Source organism: Phacochoerus africanus, chromosome X, assembly GCF_016906955.1.
Source record: "Phacochoerus africanus isolate WHEZ1 chromosome X, ROS_Pafr_v1, whole genome shotgun sequence".
Taxonomy (NCBI): Eukaryota; Metazoa; Chordata; class Mammalia; order Artiodactyla; family Suidae; genus Phacochoerus; species Phacochoerus africanus.
The window spans coordinates 95,464,541-95,478,976 of NC_062560.1; the positions used below are offsets into that span (position 1 = coordinate 95,464,541).

Here is a 14,436-nt window from a genome sequence, read left to right on the forward strand (position 1 = left end):
TCCCTGAAGTAGAGTTCGAAGTGAAAATGAGGAAGGAGCAGGAACTATGTTAGGCCACTTAGAATGGAAAGAAGAGCAACATATATTCAGAAACCTGAGGTTTTAGTCCTGGTTAAGTGGTACTGGCACATTGCACGAGTCTTTGAGTCTTGGTTTTCTCATCAAGAAAATGCAGAATGTACAATCTATAAGGTCTACCAGCTCTGAGGATGCTCAAAGAAAGACTGAATCATTAAAAACCACAACAAAGTAACTATAGCAAATAGACTCACTTCTCACCAACCTACCATCCCTACACTGTAAATCAGGGGTTGGCAAACTTTCTGTAAGGAGCTACACAGTAAATATTTTAGGTTCCCTTTGATGGACACATATTTTCTTTGTTACACAGTTTATTTATTTGGGTTTTGTTTCTTTTACAACCCTTTAAAAATGTAAGAAACATTTTTCAATCTTTATTTTTAAAATTTTTATTATAGATGATTTATAATGTTGTATTAGTTTCAGGTGTCGAGTAAAGTGACTCAGTTATACATATACCCATTCTTTTTTCCCATATAGGTTATTAGAGAACATTGAGTAGACCTCTCTGTGCTATAACAGTAGGCCCTTGTTAGTTATCTATTTTATACATAGTAGTGGATATGTGTTAATCCCATCCTCCCAATTTATCCCTTGCCCCCACAGTTTCCCAATTGGTAACCATAAGTTTAATTTCGAAATCCATGAGTTTAAGGAAATATTTTTTTTTTTTTACATTGGGTGGCTGTCCAAAACAACCAGGCCATACACAGGATTTGGAACTGTAGCTCTATACAACCAAACAAAATTTCTTAGAAAACTGATTTGAAAAGAGATCAGTAACTTAAAATAAGCACATGTAATTACAGACTCATGGTAACAGCAAAACAAAAGTTTATAATAGATATACACACAAAAAAGAAAAAGGAAACCAAACATAACACTAAAGATAGTCATCGAATCATGAGAAGAAAACGAAAGGAGGAAAACAGACCTACAAAAACAAATCCAAAACAATTATCAAAATGGCAATAAGAACATACCTATCAATCATCACCTTACATGTAAATGGACTAAATGTTCCAACCAAAAGATATAGACTGGCTGAATGGATACAAAATGAGATCTGTATATTTGCTATCTACAAGAGAGTCCCTTCAGATCTACAGACACATACAGACTGAAATTGAGGGGATAGAAAAAGGTATTCAAGCAAATGTAAATCAAGAGTTACAATACTTATATCAGACAAAATAGACTTTAAAATAAAAAGATCAAGAAAGATACAACACGATGATCAAAGGATCAATCCAAGAAGAAGATATAAATACATCTGTACTCAACATAGGAGCACCTCAATTTATAAGGCAAATGTTAACAGACATAAAAGGAGAAGTTGACAGTACACAACAATGGTGGGGGACTTTAACACTCCACTTATATCAATGGGCAGATCATCCAGACAGAAAATTAATAAGGCAACAGTGGTCTCAAATGATACATTAGATCAGATGGACTTCATTAATATGGACAGAACATTCCATCCCAAAGCAGCAGAACACACATTCTTTTCAAGTGCACATGGAACATTCTCCAGGATAGAACTCATCTTGGGCCAAAAAGCAAGACTCGGGATAATTAAGAAAACTGAAATCAAATCAAGCATCCTTTCTGACCACAATGCTATGAGGCTAGAAATCAACTGTAAGAAAAAAAAATTTCAAAAACCCCCCAAAAACTAGTGGAGGCTAAACAATACGCCACTAGAGAACCAAGGAACAACTGAAGAAATCAGAGGAAATTAAAAAATACCTAGAAACAAATGAAAATGAAAACACAATGACCCAAAACCTATAGATGCAGCAAAAGCATTCTAAGAGGGAAGATTATAGTGATACAAGAAAAATATCAAATAAACAACCTAACCTTATGCCTAAAGTAACTAAAGAAAGAAGAACAAACAAAATCCAAAGGTTGTAGATGGACAGAAATAAAAGATCAGAGCAGAAATAAATGAAATAGAGACTAAAAAATAACAGAAAAATCAATGAAACTAAACCTGGTTCTTTGAAAAGATAAACAAAATTGATAAAACTTTAGTCAGATTCATCAAGATAAAAAGAGAGAGGGCCCAAATCAATAAAATCAGAAAAGAAAAAGAAGTTACAACCTACACTGCAGAAATACAAAGGATCATAAGAGACTACTATGAGTAACTATACATTGATAAAATGGACTACCTAGAAGAAATGGACAAATTGTTAGAAAGGTACAATCCCCCAAGACTGAACCAAGAAGAAATGGAAAATATGAACAGACCGATTACCAGTACTGAAATTGAATCAGTAATTTAAAAACTCCCAACAAGCAAAAGTCCAAGACCAGAAGGCTTCACAGGTGAATTCTATCAAACATTTAGAGAAGAATTAACACTTATCCTTCTGAAACTATTTCAAAAACTTTCAGAGGAAGGAACACTTACAAACTCATTTTATGAGTCCACCATCACCCTGATACCAAAACCAGATGAAGGAATCACAAAAAAAAGAAAATTACAGGTCAATATCACTGATGAACATAGATGCAAAAATCCTCAACAAAATATTAGCAAGCTGACTCTAACAATACTTTAAAAGGATCATACACCATGATCAAATGGGATTTGTTTCAGGGGTGCAAAAATTTTTCAATATCTGCATATCAGTGTGATACACCACATTAACAAAATGAAGAATAAAAACCATGTGATCATATCAATAGATGCAGGCAAAGTTTTTGATAAAATCCAACACCCCTTTATGGGGCATAGAAGGAACCTACCTCAACATGATGAAGACCATATATGACAAACCCATAGCTAACATCATACTCAATGGTGAAAAGCTGAAAGCCTTTCCTCCAAGATCAGGATCAAGACAAGGATGTCCTCTCTCATCACTTTTATTCAACATACTTTTGGAAATCCTTGCCACAGCAGAGAAGAAAAAGTAATAAAAGGGAACCAAGTTGGAAAAGAAGAGGTAAAACTGTCACTCTTTGCAGATGACATGATATCATACATAGAAAATCCTAAAGATGCTGCCAGAAAACTATTAGATCTCATTAATGAATTTGGTAAAGTTACAGGATATGAAATTAATACCCAGAAATCTATTGCAAATCTATACACTAAACATGAAAGATAAAAATGGAAATTAAGGAAACAATCCCATTTACCATCACATCAAAAAGAATAAAATTCCTAAGGAATAAATTTACCTAAGGAGGCAAAAGATCTGTACTATGAAAACTATAAGACATTGATGAAAGAAATTAAAGATGATACAGACAGATGAAAAGATATACTGTGTTCTTGGATTGGAAGAATAAATATTGCAAAAATGGCCATACTACCTAAGGCAATCTACAGATTCATTGCAATCCCTATCAAATTACCAACGGCATTTTTTGCAGAAGTAGTACAAAAAAATTTTAATATGTATGGAAACACAAAAGACCCTAAGTAGCCAAAGCAATCTTGAGAAAGAAGAACAGAGCCGGAGGAATCCAGGCCCCTGACTTCAGACTATACTACAAAGCTACAGTCAATATATATTAATACAATGGAATATTACTCAGCCATAAAAAGAATGAAATAATGCCATTTGCAGCAACATGGATGAACCTAGAGATTATCATGCTAAGTGAAGTAAGTCAGACAAAGACAAATATAGGATTTCACTTATATGCGGAATATAAATAAATGATACAAATGAACTTATTTACAAAACAGAAATAAACTCACATAGAAATAAACTTATTGTTACCAAAGGGGAGAGGGAAGGGTTGGGAGATAAATTAGGAATTTGGGATTAACATATACACACTACTATATATAAAACAGGTAAACCAGAAATAGCTACTGTAAAACACAGGGAACTATATTTAAAATCTTGTAATAACCTATAATGGAAAAGAATCTGGAAAAGAATATATATATATATCTGAATCACTTTGCTGTATACTTGAAAGTAACACATTGTAAATTAACTATACTTCAGTAAATAATCAAATAAATTTTAAAAAGTAGTTTTTGTTAAGATGTTAATTGCAATCCCTAGGGCAACCACTAAGAAAATAAATCAAAATAAAATTAGTAAAAATACTAAAATGGTACACTAGAAAAATATCTATTTTAGGCAAAAAAGGCAGAAGTCCAGGCATCAAGGGATGAAAAAGACACGACATACAGAAAACATCAAATGGTAGATCTAATTCCTACCTTACCAATAATTACATTAAACATAAGTAGATTAAGCACTCAAATGAAAAGGCAAAGATTGGCAAAGTGGATTTTTTTTAAAAAAATACATGAATCAGCAATATGCAGTTTAGAAGAGACATAATTTAGATTCAGAGATGCAAATAGGTTTAAAGTAAAAGTATGAAAAAGATTTACCATGCAGTTAGCAACCAAAAAAGAGAGATGGCATGGCTATACTAATATCAGAAAAATTAGACTTTAAGACAAAACTTGTTACTAGATACAAAGAGAGATTTTATAATGATAAAATATTATATATATGTATATATATATGCCTTGACAACAGAGCACCAAAAATACATGATGCAAGAAATGATTAAATTGAAGAGAGGAATAAACAATTGAACCATAATAGTTGATAACTTCAATTCCCCACCTTCTGTAATGGATAGAATAGGCAGAAGACCAAGCAGGAAAGAGAATGTCAGACACAAAAATAATTACACATCTAATCTACTGCATCCAACAATAGCAGAATAAATATTCTTCTCAAGGTCCTATGTTATGCTCTGCATGACAGTTCATATGTTAGGCCATAATATTAGTCTCAATAAATCTAAAAGTACTGAAATCATACAAAGTACATTCTTTAACTACAGTAGAATTAAATTAGAAAGCAATAACCTAAAGATATTTGGGAAATTCACAAACATGTGGAAATCAAACAACATACTGCTAAATAGTCAATGAGTTAAAGAAGAAAATCACCAAGGAAATTAGAAAATACTTTGAGATAAAGGAAAATGAAATAACAATATACCAAAAGTTATGGGATGCAGCTAAAGCAGTACTCAGAGGAAAATTTATATGAAATGTTCAGACTATGTAAACTCATAGAAACAGAGAGTAGATTAGTAGTTGCCAGGGGGTGGGGTGGACAGGGAAGGGGCTGTGACTACTAATGGGCAGAGGATTTCTTTTAAAGGTGTTGAATACCTTCTTGCACATCTTTGTGATTATTCTAAAAACCACTAAACTGTACTCTCTGAAAAGGTGAATTTTATTTCAATAAGATGTTATTTTTAAAAACAGTACCTTTGAAAATCCTTTATATTGACAACTGAATACTGTTTATAATGATTCCTGAGCTGGTAACCCTACACAGCAATATGCCTGTAGCAGTGTATAGTGTACACAGTAATAGTATGTAATGATGTGCACAAATGTAAGAGATAGTTTTGTAGTAGTTTTATGACTAGATCATGACCATTGATGAATTCCGTAAGTTCAATCTACACATAATGCAAATCCACTGTAGTAGAAAGAGCACAGGATTAAGAGTCAGGAGACACAGGTCCTAAACCTAAATTCCCCTTTCAGGGTTTTTGCTTCTATATCTGAAAATTGAGGAAGATGTAGACTATAATATCTTTAAGGTTCCTTCTAGCTCTGAAATTCTATTAAAGATAACTTGGATCATTGCATTTTGTTCTTTCTCCTTATACCAAAGCAAAGGAAAGAAGGCAGGCATTGCCCAGTCAGTGAATTCCCTGGGCATTTTTCAAGCAGCACACAAGGCCCTTTTCATTACCGAAGCCACTTTGAGTCTAACCACACCAAACCATTGGCCTTCAGGATTCACCCTTGGTCCTTTTTTTTTTCTTTTTTCTTTTTATGGCAGCACCTGCAGCATATGGAAGTTCCTGGACTAGGGGTTGAAAATTGCAGCTGGATCTCAGTTGCTGGCCTATGCGACAGCCCCAGGAATGTAGGATCCGAGCAGCATCTGCAACCTGCACCACAGCTTGTCACAACACCGGATCCCTAATCCACTGAGAGAGGCCAGGGATCAAACCTGCATCCTCATGGACACTATGTTGGGTCCTTAACCTGCTAAGCCACAGTGGGAGCTCCCACTCTGGTCTTAGTCATTCGTGTAACAGACCCTTCAGTGCAATTCATTGGTTAGTGGAGATAATTATCAGAGAAGACTGTTATCTCAGAGGAAGAGGGGACAGGCCTAGGGGTAGAAGTGGGAGAAGACTTCACTTGCAGCTGCTTTGACTTGGAATGGGTTGGATGAGACACAGGCTAAGGAGAGAATCCAGAGAACTAGGCCCCTAGGTATGAACTTTTGTACGTCTGCCCTCCATTAACTTAGTATTCAAAAGCTATTTTCTTCTATGGGTACCACAATGTTCAACATTCTGTTTTTGTTGATTGATATGTAGAAATACAGAAACACACATATTGCTTAACAATACAAATAATTTGCACCTGAAATTCATTTGCTTCGTCCCCTGGAGCCTTACAGAACAAAATGTTTGTAACAGATACAGCTGTGCTGGCGATACTATTGCGTTAGAGAAAACAAAAACTTGGTCTCTGGTCCAAGAAGCTTATAGTCCAAAGGAAGTCAGAGAGAAATTTTGAGAAACCTGGCTTCTAGTTTGGGTTTGCTTTTTCCCAAATGTGCCCTGTGCTTTTCTGTTGGTGTGGCTTTGTTCTTGTAGATTTTTTTTTTTAAAAAAAAGCTGGAATGCCTGTTCTCTTCACCAGCCATCAAGAGCCTACCCAGGCTTGAAAGTCCCACTTAAATGTCACCTAATCTGTAAATCGTTCCCCATCTCCCCCCCTCCCTCAGTCAGATGTCTTTTCCACCCTCTCTGTGCTCCTACAGTTCTTTTGTTCGCTCTTGATTACTCTACCAAAATCCACTTAGACGGGTGCCTGTGATTTAAGGATCAGGACCCTGCTTTGTTCATGAAACTACCTCTCTAAGCACTTATAGGAGGGCAGAAAAAAAGTCTGGAAACCCAGAGGAAAATGTCTATTTCAATAATGTTAGGTATGTTTTCAAATAATATGTCAAATATATTTTCCTTCAATCTCCAAGCAACTTTGCAAGCAAAATGCCTCCACGCTTAAAGCCATGAGGGTAATCACTAATCTGGAAAAAAATTAAATAAATCAGAAATTTCCCTGTATTTCTAGGCATCTTGAACATCTTTAATACAGTACATTCTCCAAATCGTTGAATCATACTGGGGTCTTTAACCTCAGCACCTTCTTTTTCTCATCTGTAAAATGGAAACATTAGCCTGTCCTGTCTCTTTCACAGGGTTATCACAAGGGGAAATGGGAACATGGCTATGCAAAAAGATAAAGCAGTACGGAAGTGCAAAATGTTGTTTTCATTAACTATACAAGGATTTACTTCGTGTCCATATTGTAGCACTTGAGTATGCGGACTTTGGCTAACCTCGTTGCAGCTGCATTAAAAAGGATTCTCCATGAGTTGCTTAAGAGAAGAAGCCAAGAGGCTGATTACAGCCTAGGGCCCTGCCACAGCCATCAAAAGTTACCAAAGGGATGCTGGGACTTCAAGTTTGTTTCCAATTGCGCAGGAGGAAAGTCATGGCCTTGGCCACCTGCTTCCTGTCTCCACCATGACTCACACCTTTCAGGTCCACTTGGATGGGAGTTCAGCTGAGATGTGCTTAGGCCCACTGCCCAAGGACCTTGATTGTGCTAAGGCTCAGGTAACTGTGTGAAGGGAGAAGCAAGAAGCGGAGCCTGAGCCCCAAGGGGACTGAGCCAAGGTCACAACACACTTTCTAGCTTATTCAGGAAAGCCAGTTCATCCTGCATCATTGGCGGTGTCAGCATGAGGCTACTGCCTCCTAATGGGATGCACTAGGAGAGACGCAACATCATTTCTCTGATACTTCTGTCCCAGATGCATGATCTGAATTTAACCACAAGGAGACATCAAACTTAAATAGAAGGATATTTTACCGAATAACTAGCCTGTGCTCTTCATTTCTACAATACATTGTTCTAAAAGATAAAAAAAGACTCAAGAACTTTTCCAGATGAGAGAAGACTAAAAAGATAGGACCACTGAAGGCAATGTATGATCCTAGAATGGATCCTGGACCAGAAAAAAGAATGCTTTTAGGGCAACTGATAAAATTTGAATATAGACAGCAGAGTGTATAATAGTATTGAATCAGTACAAATGTCCTGATTTTGTCATTGTACTTTGGTTACGAAAGAAACTGTCCTTATTCTCAGGGAATACATACTGAAGTATTTAGAGGTAAAAGAGCATGGTGTCTGCAGCTTAATTTCAAATGGTTAAACAAATTTTAGTAACGTGTGTGTGTGTGTGTGTGTGTGTGTGTGCAAGAGAGAGCGAGAGAGAGCGCGAGAGCGAGAGAGCTCAAAAATAAATGGGGAAAATATAAGCAGCTGGTCAATCTTTATAAAAAGTATACAGAAATTCTTTGTATTATTCTTGCAACTCTAAAATCGAAACAGCACAGTTAAAAGTTAAAAATTAATGAGAATTATACCAAAAACCTCAATATTTTTATTTTTAAAATTTTTATTTATTTTATTTTTACTTTTTTGCTATTTTAGGGCCGCACCCACAGCATATGGAGGTTCCCAGGGGTTGAACTGGAGCTGTAGTTGCCGGCCTACACCACAGCCACAGCAACACGGGATCCGAGCTGCGTCTGCGACCTTCACCACAGCTCACGGCGACAACGGATCCTTAATCCACTGAGTGAGGCCAGGGATCGAACCCACATCCTCATGGATCCTAGTTGGGTTCGTTAACCACTGAGCCTAAATATTTTTAAAGTTTGCTCCAGAAAATTATATAATTTATTCCTTAATGTTTGTTTGCTTAACTGTCGTAAAAAGGGTAATATGAAAGATAAAATGATACACCCCAAACTCCACAGTTAAGAGAGTGAAGCTCTGACAAGGCTGTCACCTGTAGCTTGTTCTAGTCCTTCAGTGGTTAAATCTGTGTTTTATTTTATTTTTAAAAATTTTTTGTATTGTTATTTCCCCAACACAATTTTTTTTTCCTACTGTACAACATGGTGACCCAGTCGAATTGAGTCTAAAGCCAAACCAAACCAAACCAACCTCCCCCCCAAAAAGCCTGCAAACCCAGTGCCAGCTCTCATCTCGATGGGCTTATGGATGGCGGGGCCTCAACCTAAATGAACTATGTCCACTGAAAAGTGGAATGACTCAAGTGTGCAGGCTAAATACATGCCCAGGCTGCCCCCAGCTCCCTGGGGGAAGGCACCAGGGTAGGTCACACTGCCCAGAAGGAAACTCAGGGCAGAAAGGCACAGGGCCAAGCCGCAGGAAGAAACAGCGTAGCCTCCATATGAGGTTCTGTGTGGAGAGTAGAGCAACAGAAGTAGGCTATTCCTGTCTTCGAAGGTCCACATTAGCAAGCTTTGCTGCTCAGAAGAATCACTGAAAGCTGATTGCAAAAGCGATTTGCATCCATCTCACAGTCTCTGGGTAATGTTGGTTACACAGTCCATTGAGCAGACCCTCCTTTGGGGAAACCAAACAGTGCAACAGAACAATTCGAAGGTTCTGCTCAGGGTCGGTACCGGAAGTTGAAGGAGTCATTAAAGGAGTGGAATGGGCATTAAGAATGATGGGGCACGCTGTACAGCGGGAAAATAAATAAATAAATAAAATAAAGTGGGGAAAAAAAAAAAAAAAGACTGATGGGGCAGGTAGTGGTCAGGTTAACCAGAAAATTAAAATCCTCATGTAGAGAAAAGGAAATGAAAATGCGTGGCAGGCAGCGGTGTGCCCTTAAATGTGTAACTTGACTGACTTTCTCAGGGAGAAAACAACAACCTCGATTTGTAGAATCTGCTGAATTCCATGGTGTGCATATTCCCCTCACCATGAGTTCTAGTTGCCAATGCGATGTCATTAAACGCAGGGTTGGGAAGCCACGTAACACAATCAGCTCTCATGAGCCAGGGTGAACTGGCTCCAGCAGACAGCTGGTCGTAACCTGGGTGCCAGTCTTATACCTGCTGCTACCTAGCTGTGTCACCCTAGTAGGTAATTTCACCCTTCTGGGTCTCAATTTCCTCACCTGTAAAATATCAATCTCACAGGATTATTGAGCGAATCAAACAAAGCTACTTTATCTCCAGCTAAGATCTCTTCTAGCTTTCACCATCCCTGGCCACACTGGTGGCTTTTTGCTTTTTTCCATCCCGTGCTAAGTCTCATGAGCCGGGCAAAAACAAGAGGCTCGGAGAGGAAGCTGCTCTAGGGTGTGGTAATCAGAGCAGAAACCACATTCATATCACCTCAGAGATGCAGTTAGAGGCAGTGGGCACTCCAGCTTTTTGACAGGGAAGAGACTTCTGGGTGGGAATCAGTTTGGAAAGCAGGGTAGAGAGTTTACGCCCTTCCATTATTTTAGTGATATATTGACTTGGGATGACTTAGAGATGTAAACGTGCCCAGGGCCCATGCAATGTCTATATGCCCTCTGCATGCCCTCCCTTCCGACACCGGACCTTCAGACTCTGCCTGGTAATGAAGACTACACAAAGAAACTAGGGGCTGTTCACATTTTGATGTCCCGCAGACTTAAAGGGAGCAACTTCGGGCTAACTTTCTTTATGTCACTTACTGGAGCCTGGAGACATAAGTTGCCCTCGGCTCTTTGCCGTCATGCCTCTGAACTGGAGGGACGAGTGCTCAACTCATGCCCTGAACCATCCCTGGGTGATGCTATTAGCTCACCATGGGTATTTGGGCCTTTGTACCCCCTCCTTTTGGTTCAATATCACCAGAAGTACAGAAACCTGGGGGCAGAAGAATAAATAAAAGGGACTGGAAGCTCGGCCCCTGCTGGGATTCCCAGGGCGTCAAGCTAAGGGACCGAATGAAGGGACATTCTGGCCTTGATGTGCTGCTGAGGGAGACGGAAGAGAAAACCCTCACCAGCCATTCCAAAAAGTCCGAGTGCAAAGGGGTTTAGTAAGGTATAAGAGACATAATACCTTGTGCTTCCGGAGGCTGCCAGGACTGGTGGGCGTAGAGATGGGAGACTGCTTAGACTTGGGGGTAGAGAGCTGGCTGCTGGAGGTTCCGTTTGCTAGCCCGAGGCAAGAGAAAAGGAAGGGATAAAAATCAACAGCATACAAAGGAACACGTTAGCCTTCCCCTCCGAAGCCACTAAGAACATTCACACGAGGTACACGGACAACCAAGCGATTTGATGAGTAGAACAAAGGTGAAAAGAAACACATTCCTCAGAAAGGCAAGAACAGCAATCCTCAGTTAATTAGATCCCCTCGCAGTGCAAGGCGGTAATCCACCCACCCTTTTCGCCGGAGTGCTTCCAATTACAGAGGTCTGGTTCTTTTCAAACCCTTTTCATATTCATTCCCAAGTTTGACCCTAGCAACATCTCTGGGAGGTAGTCTGGGCACATATCACTTTGTTTCAATTTTATAAGTGAGACAAAAGTGAGGCACAAAGAGGTTCTGTGCCTTACCTTAAAGGGGAAGAAATACGGGTGATTTGGACCAGGGCACATCCCCCGTGGTGGCAGATGATGTGGCAGCTGCAGGATAGCCAGCACCATTGTCTATCTCCACGTCCCCCGCCCCTTCCCTACCTCATTCTTGGTGAAAAGAACAGAAGGAAAGAAAGAGCAAGGGAGCTCATTAGGAAGAAGAATGAAAGAGAAAGTGGAGGAGAAACTGTATGAAACACAAAGTGAGGCTCAGACAGCAAAATGGGCAGAGGAGAGAATCAAAAAAGAGGGAGAGAAAGAGATCAGGAGTGGAAGAGAGAGGAGATGAGATTCTCGGGAAGAGAAGGACGAAGTTTGAAAAATCCAGAAAAAGGCAGAGAGAAAGAGAAAGAATGACAGGGTGAGAGTACACTTCCACTTGTCTCTAGTCAGTAAAATTCTGAAAATGAGATGCTTTCGTATTTAACATCTTCATAGTCCACTGTGTTTGCAAATTGTCTTATATTCCCTGGCTGACAGATTTTTTTAAAGACCCAATCATGTAAAAAGAAATGAGGTGCACTGATGTGGAACAATTAAACAGCTTTCAAAGGGGATTCACGTTCAGACATCTCATGCTAGAGTTAATTTCTTTTAAAATCTAAGGATCCATATTTTTCATCAGATTTTCTGAAATGTGCTTGAAAAATAAAGGCAAATAGCCCAAGGCTGTGGAAGGGGAGAGAGAGAGAGAGAGAGAGGGAGGGAGGGAGGAGGCAAGAAGAAGGAAGAGAAGACAGTAAGACTGAGAGGAGGGAGGAAGAGAGAGAGAGAGAATAGAAAACTGAAAAAGTTAAGCAGGAAGACGGCCTGAGTGTGTTGCTGTTAGTCCCACAGGTAAAGCTTAAACTGGTATATCATGAATATTTTCTGAGGCTATCTTTTCCCTGTACCACTTCCAAGGTAATGTTTTCCTAGGTTCTGAGCCTGTATATCAACTGTAGAGTTGAAAGAAACATCACTATGGTGGTTGCCGAGTTTATCCAAGTGCAAGTGAGCTGAAAAATGGGCACTTAGGCATCCACCTTCTGGCTTTGTGTATTCACTCATCTCTAAGCCACTCGCCGAGAGGCCTTTCTCCCTGTCATCGCCTCCTGAAGTCACTCATTCATCTAATCAGTAGTTACAGAGTATTTTCTCTAAGCTAGGCTAAGTACAAGACATTGAGGTTTCAGAGATAAGTCACTTCCAGTGGGGAGGCAGGTAAGAATACGCCGGGAAAAGTGTGATGACAGAGCCATACAAGGGGTACTACCGGAGCCCAGTGGAGAGGCTTTGAAATCAGGAGCGGGGGGGGGGGTGGGGGTGGGGGGGGGGGGGGGGGGGGGGGGCAAACAAGAGGAGGTAACACCTGAAAAAAAATCTTGAACAATGACTAAGGAATAGCCAAATCTATAGAGACAGGAAGTAGATCAATGGTTGCCAGGGGCTGGCCAGCAGGGGGCAGGGAGGAGTTGGTGGGGGGAAACAGAGAGGGTCTGCTAAGAGGTACGGAGTTTCTTGGGCGGGGGGTGGATAAAGATGCTCTGCTGTTAAATAGCGGGGATTGCTGCACAACTGTATGACTAAACTAAAATCCAGTGATCTGTACATTTTAAATGAGTGAATTTTTTGTTATGTGAATTATTCTCAATAAAGACGTTTAAAAAAAGATGAATGGAGCGAGTTAGGCAGAGGAGGTAGAAAGTGTCTTCGAGATTTTGGAATTACACCAGCAGGGGCAAAGACATGGAAGTGTGAAAGAACACAGTATGTTTACAGAAGTGCAAACAGTTCCAAAAGGCTCAAGCATAGGATGCCAGCCATGAGTTCTAAGACGTGAGACTGGAGATGGGGGATAAAGACCAGACGCGGAGGATGGGGGGGGGTGACTTTATGGGGCCTTTTGTGAAGTTTGGCTTCGATTTGTGAAAGAAATCTGGGACTGCTACCATCAAATTTGCATTTAAAAACGATTACTCCAGTTGCTGTGGGCAGGCTGAGGTGGGGTGGGGTGGGGTGGGAGGGGGTAAGGGTAGAAGCAAAGAGATTGGTCCAGGTGAGAGGTGGTGATGGCTTCAATGAAAACACTAGGGAGAGAAGAAGGCATAGGTAGAAGATAGGGACCTGGAGGCCAGACAAGCTTAGGATGTTCTGTGCACATACCACGTAAGCCACCCAAAGAGGAACATGACCTGTGCCAAACAGCACAGAGACTGTGGGAGCTCGGCTTTGCCAGGGTGCCAGGGTTTCTGGTGAATAAAGGAGGCACTTTGGAAAAGTCGAGAGTCTGTGGAGCCACAGTGAGGCAAAGTAGTCAATTGCTCTGCCGGAAAAGGAAGGAATTACTGGACCACCCACAGTGCCTGAGGGTATCCAAGCAGGACCTGGCCCCTCGTATTCCAGACAGAGAGCAATCTGGGTGATCAGTGTGAGCCGACGACATAATGCAAGTCTTCCAAAAAGCCCTGACCTCAGCCAGGAAGTCTAACAGATGGCGGGCATCTCCAGGTACATTCTGGCATTTTGTTCCATGCGGTCGCTGTATCCTTCGGCAACAACAGATTCTAGTTTCCCAGCCTTTGTCAGCCATGCTAACAAAGGGATGGCTACTATACTTCCAACGTGAAAACTGTTTTTCACCTACCCTCTCACCTAGCTTCTTATCAGACTGAGAATGAACCCACTGGTCTTGCCAAAATGTGGAAAATCGTTAACGACAGCATGCCTGTATGTGAGTCAGTTTCCACCCCTTGGCCATAGATCTGCGTATACAAGTTTCGTTTGCAATTTCCAGTTCCTTTCTCAATATTCTCTGTAC

General features: G+C 40.1%; 1 protein-coding gene across 3 annotated transcripts in view; it reads right to left on the reverse strand.

Annotated features, from left to right (window-relative positions):
* The window catches only part of DCX (doublecortin), a 120,175-nt gene that overhangs the window by 4,544 nt on the left and 101,195 nt on the right, over positions 1-14,436 (reverse strand). For all 3 annotated transcript variants that reach the window (XM_047765018.1, XM_047765017.1, XM_047765016.1), the window contains exon 6: positions 11,119-11,213. In XM_047765018.1, coding sequence (XP_047620974.1) covers positions 11,119-11,213 — 95 coding nt within the window. The remainder of the gene's footprint in view (positions 1-11,118; positions 11,214-14,436) is intronic.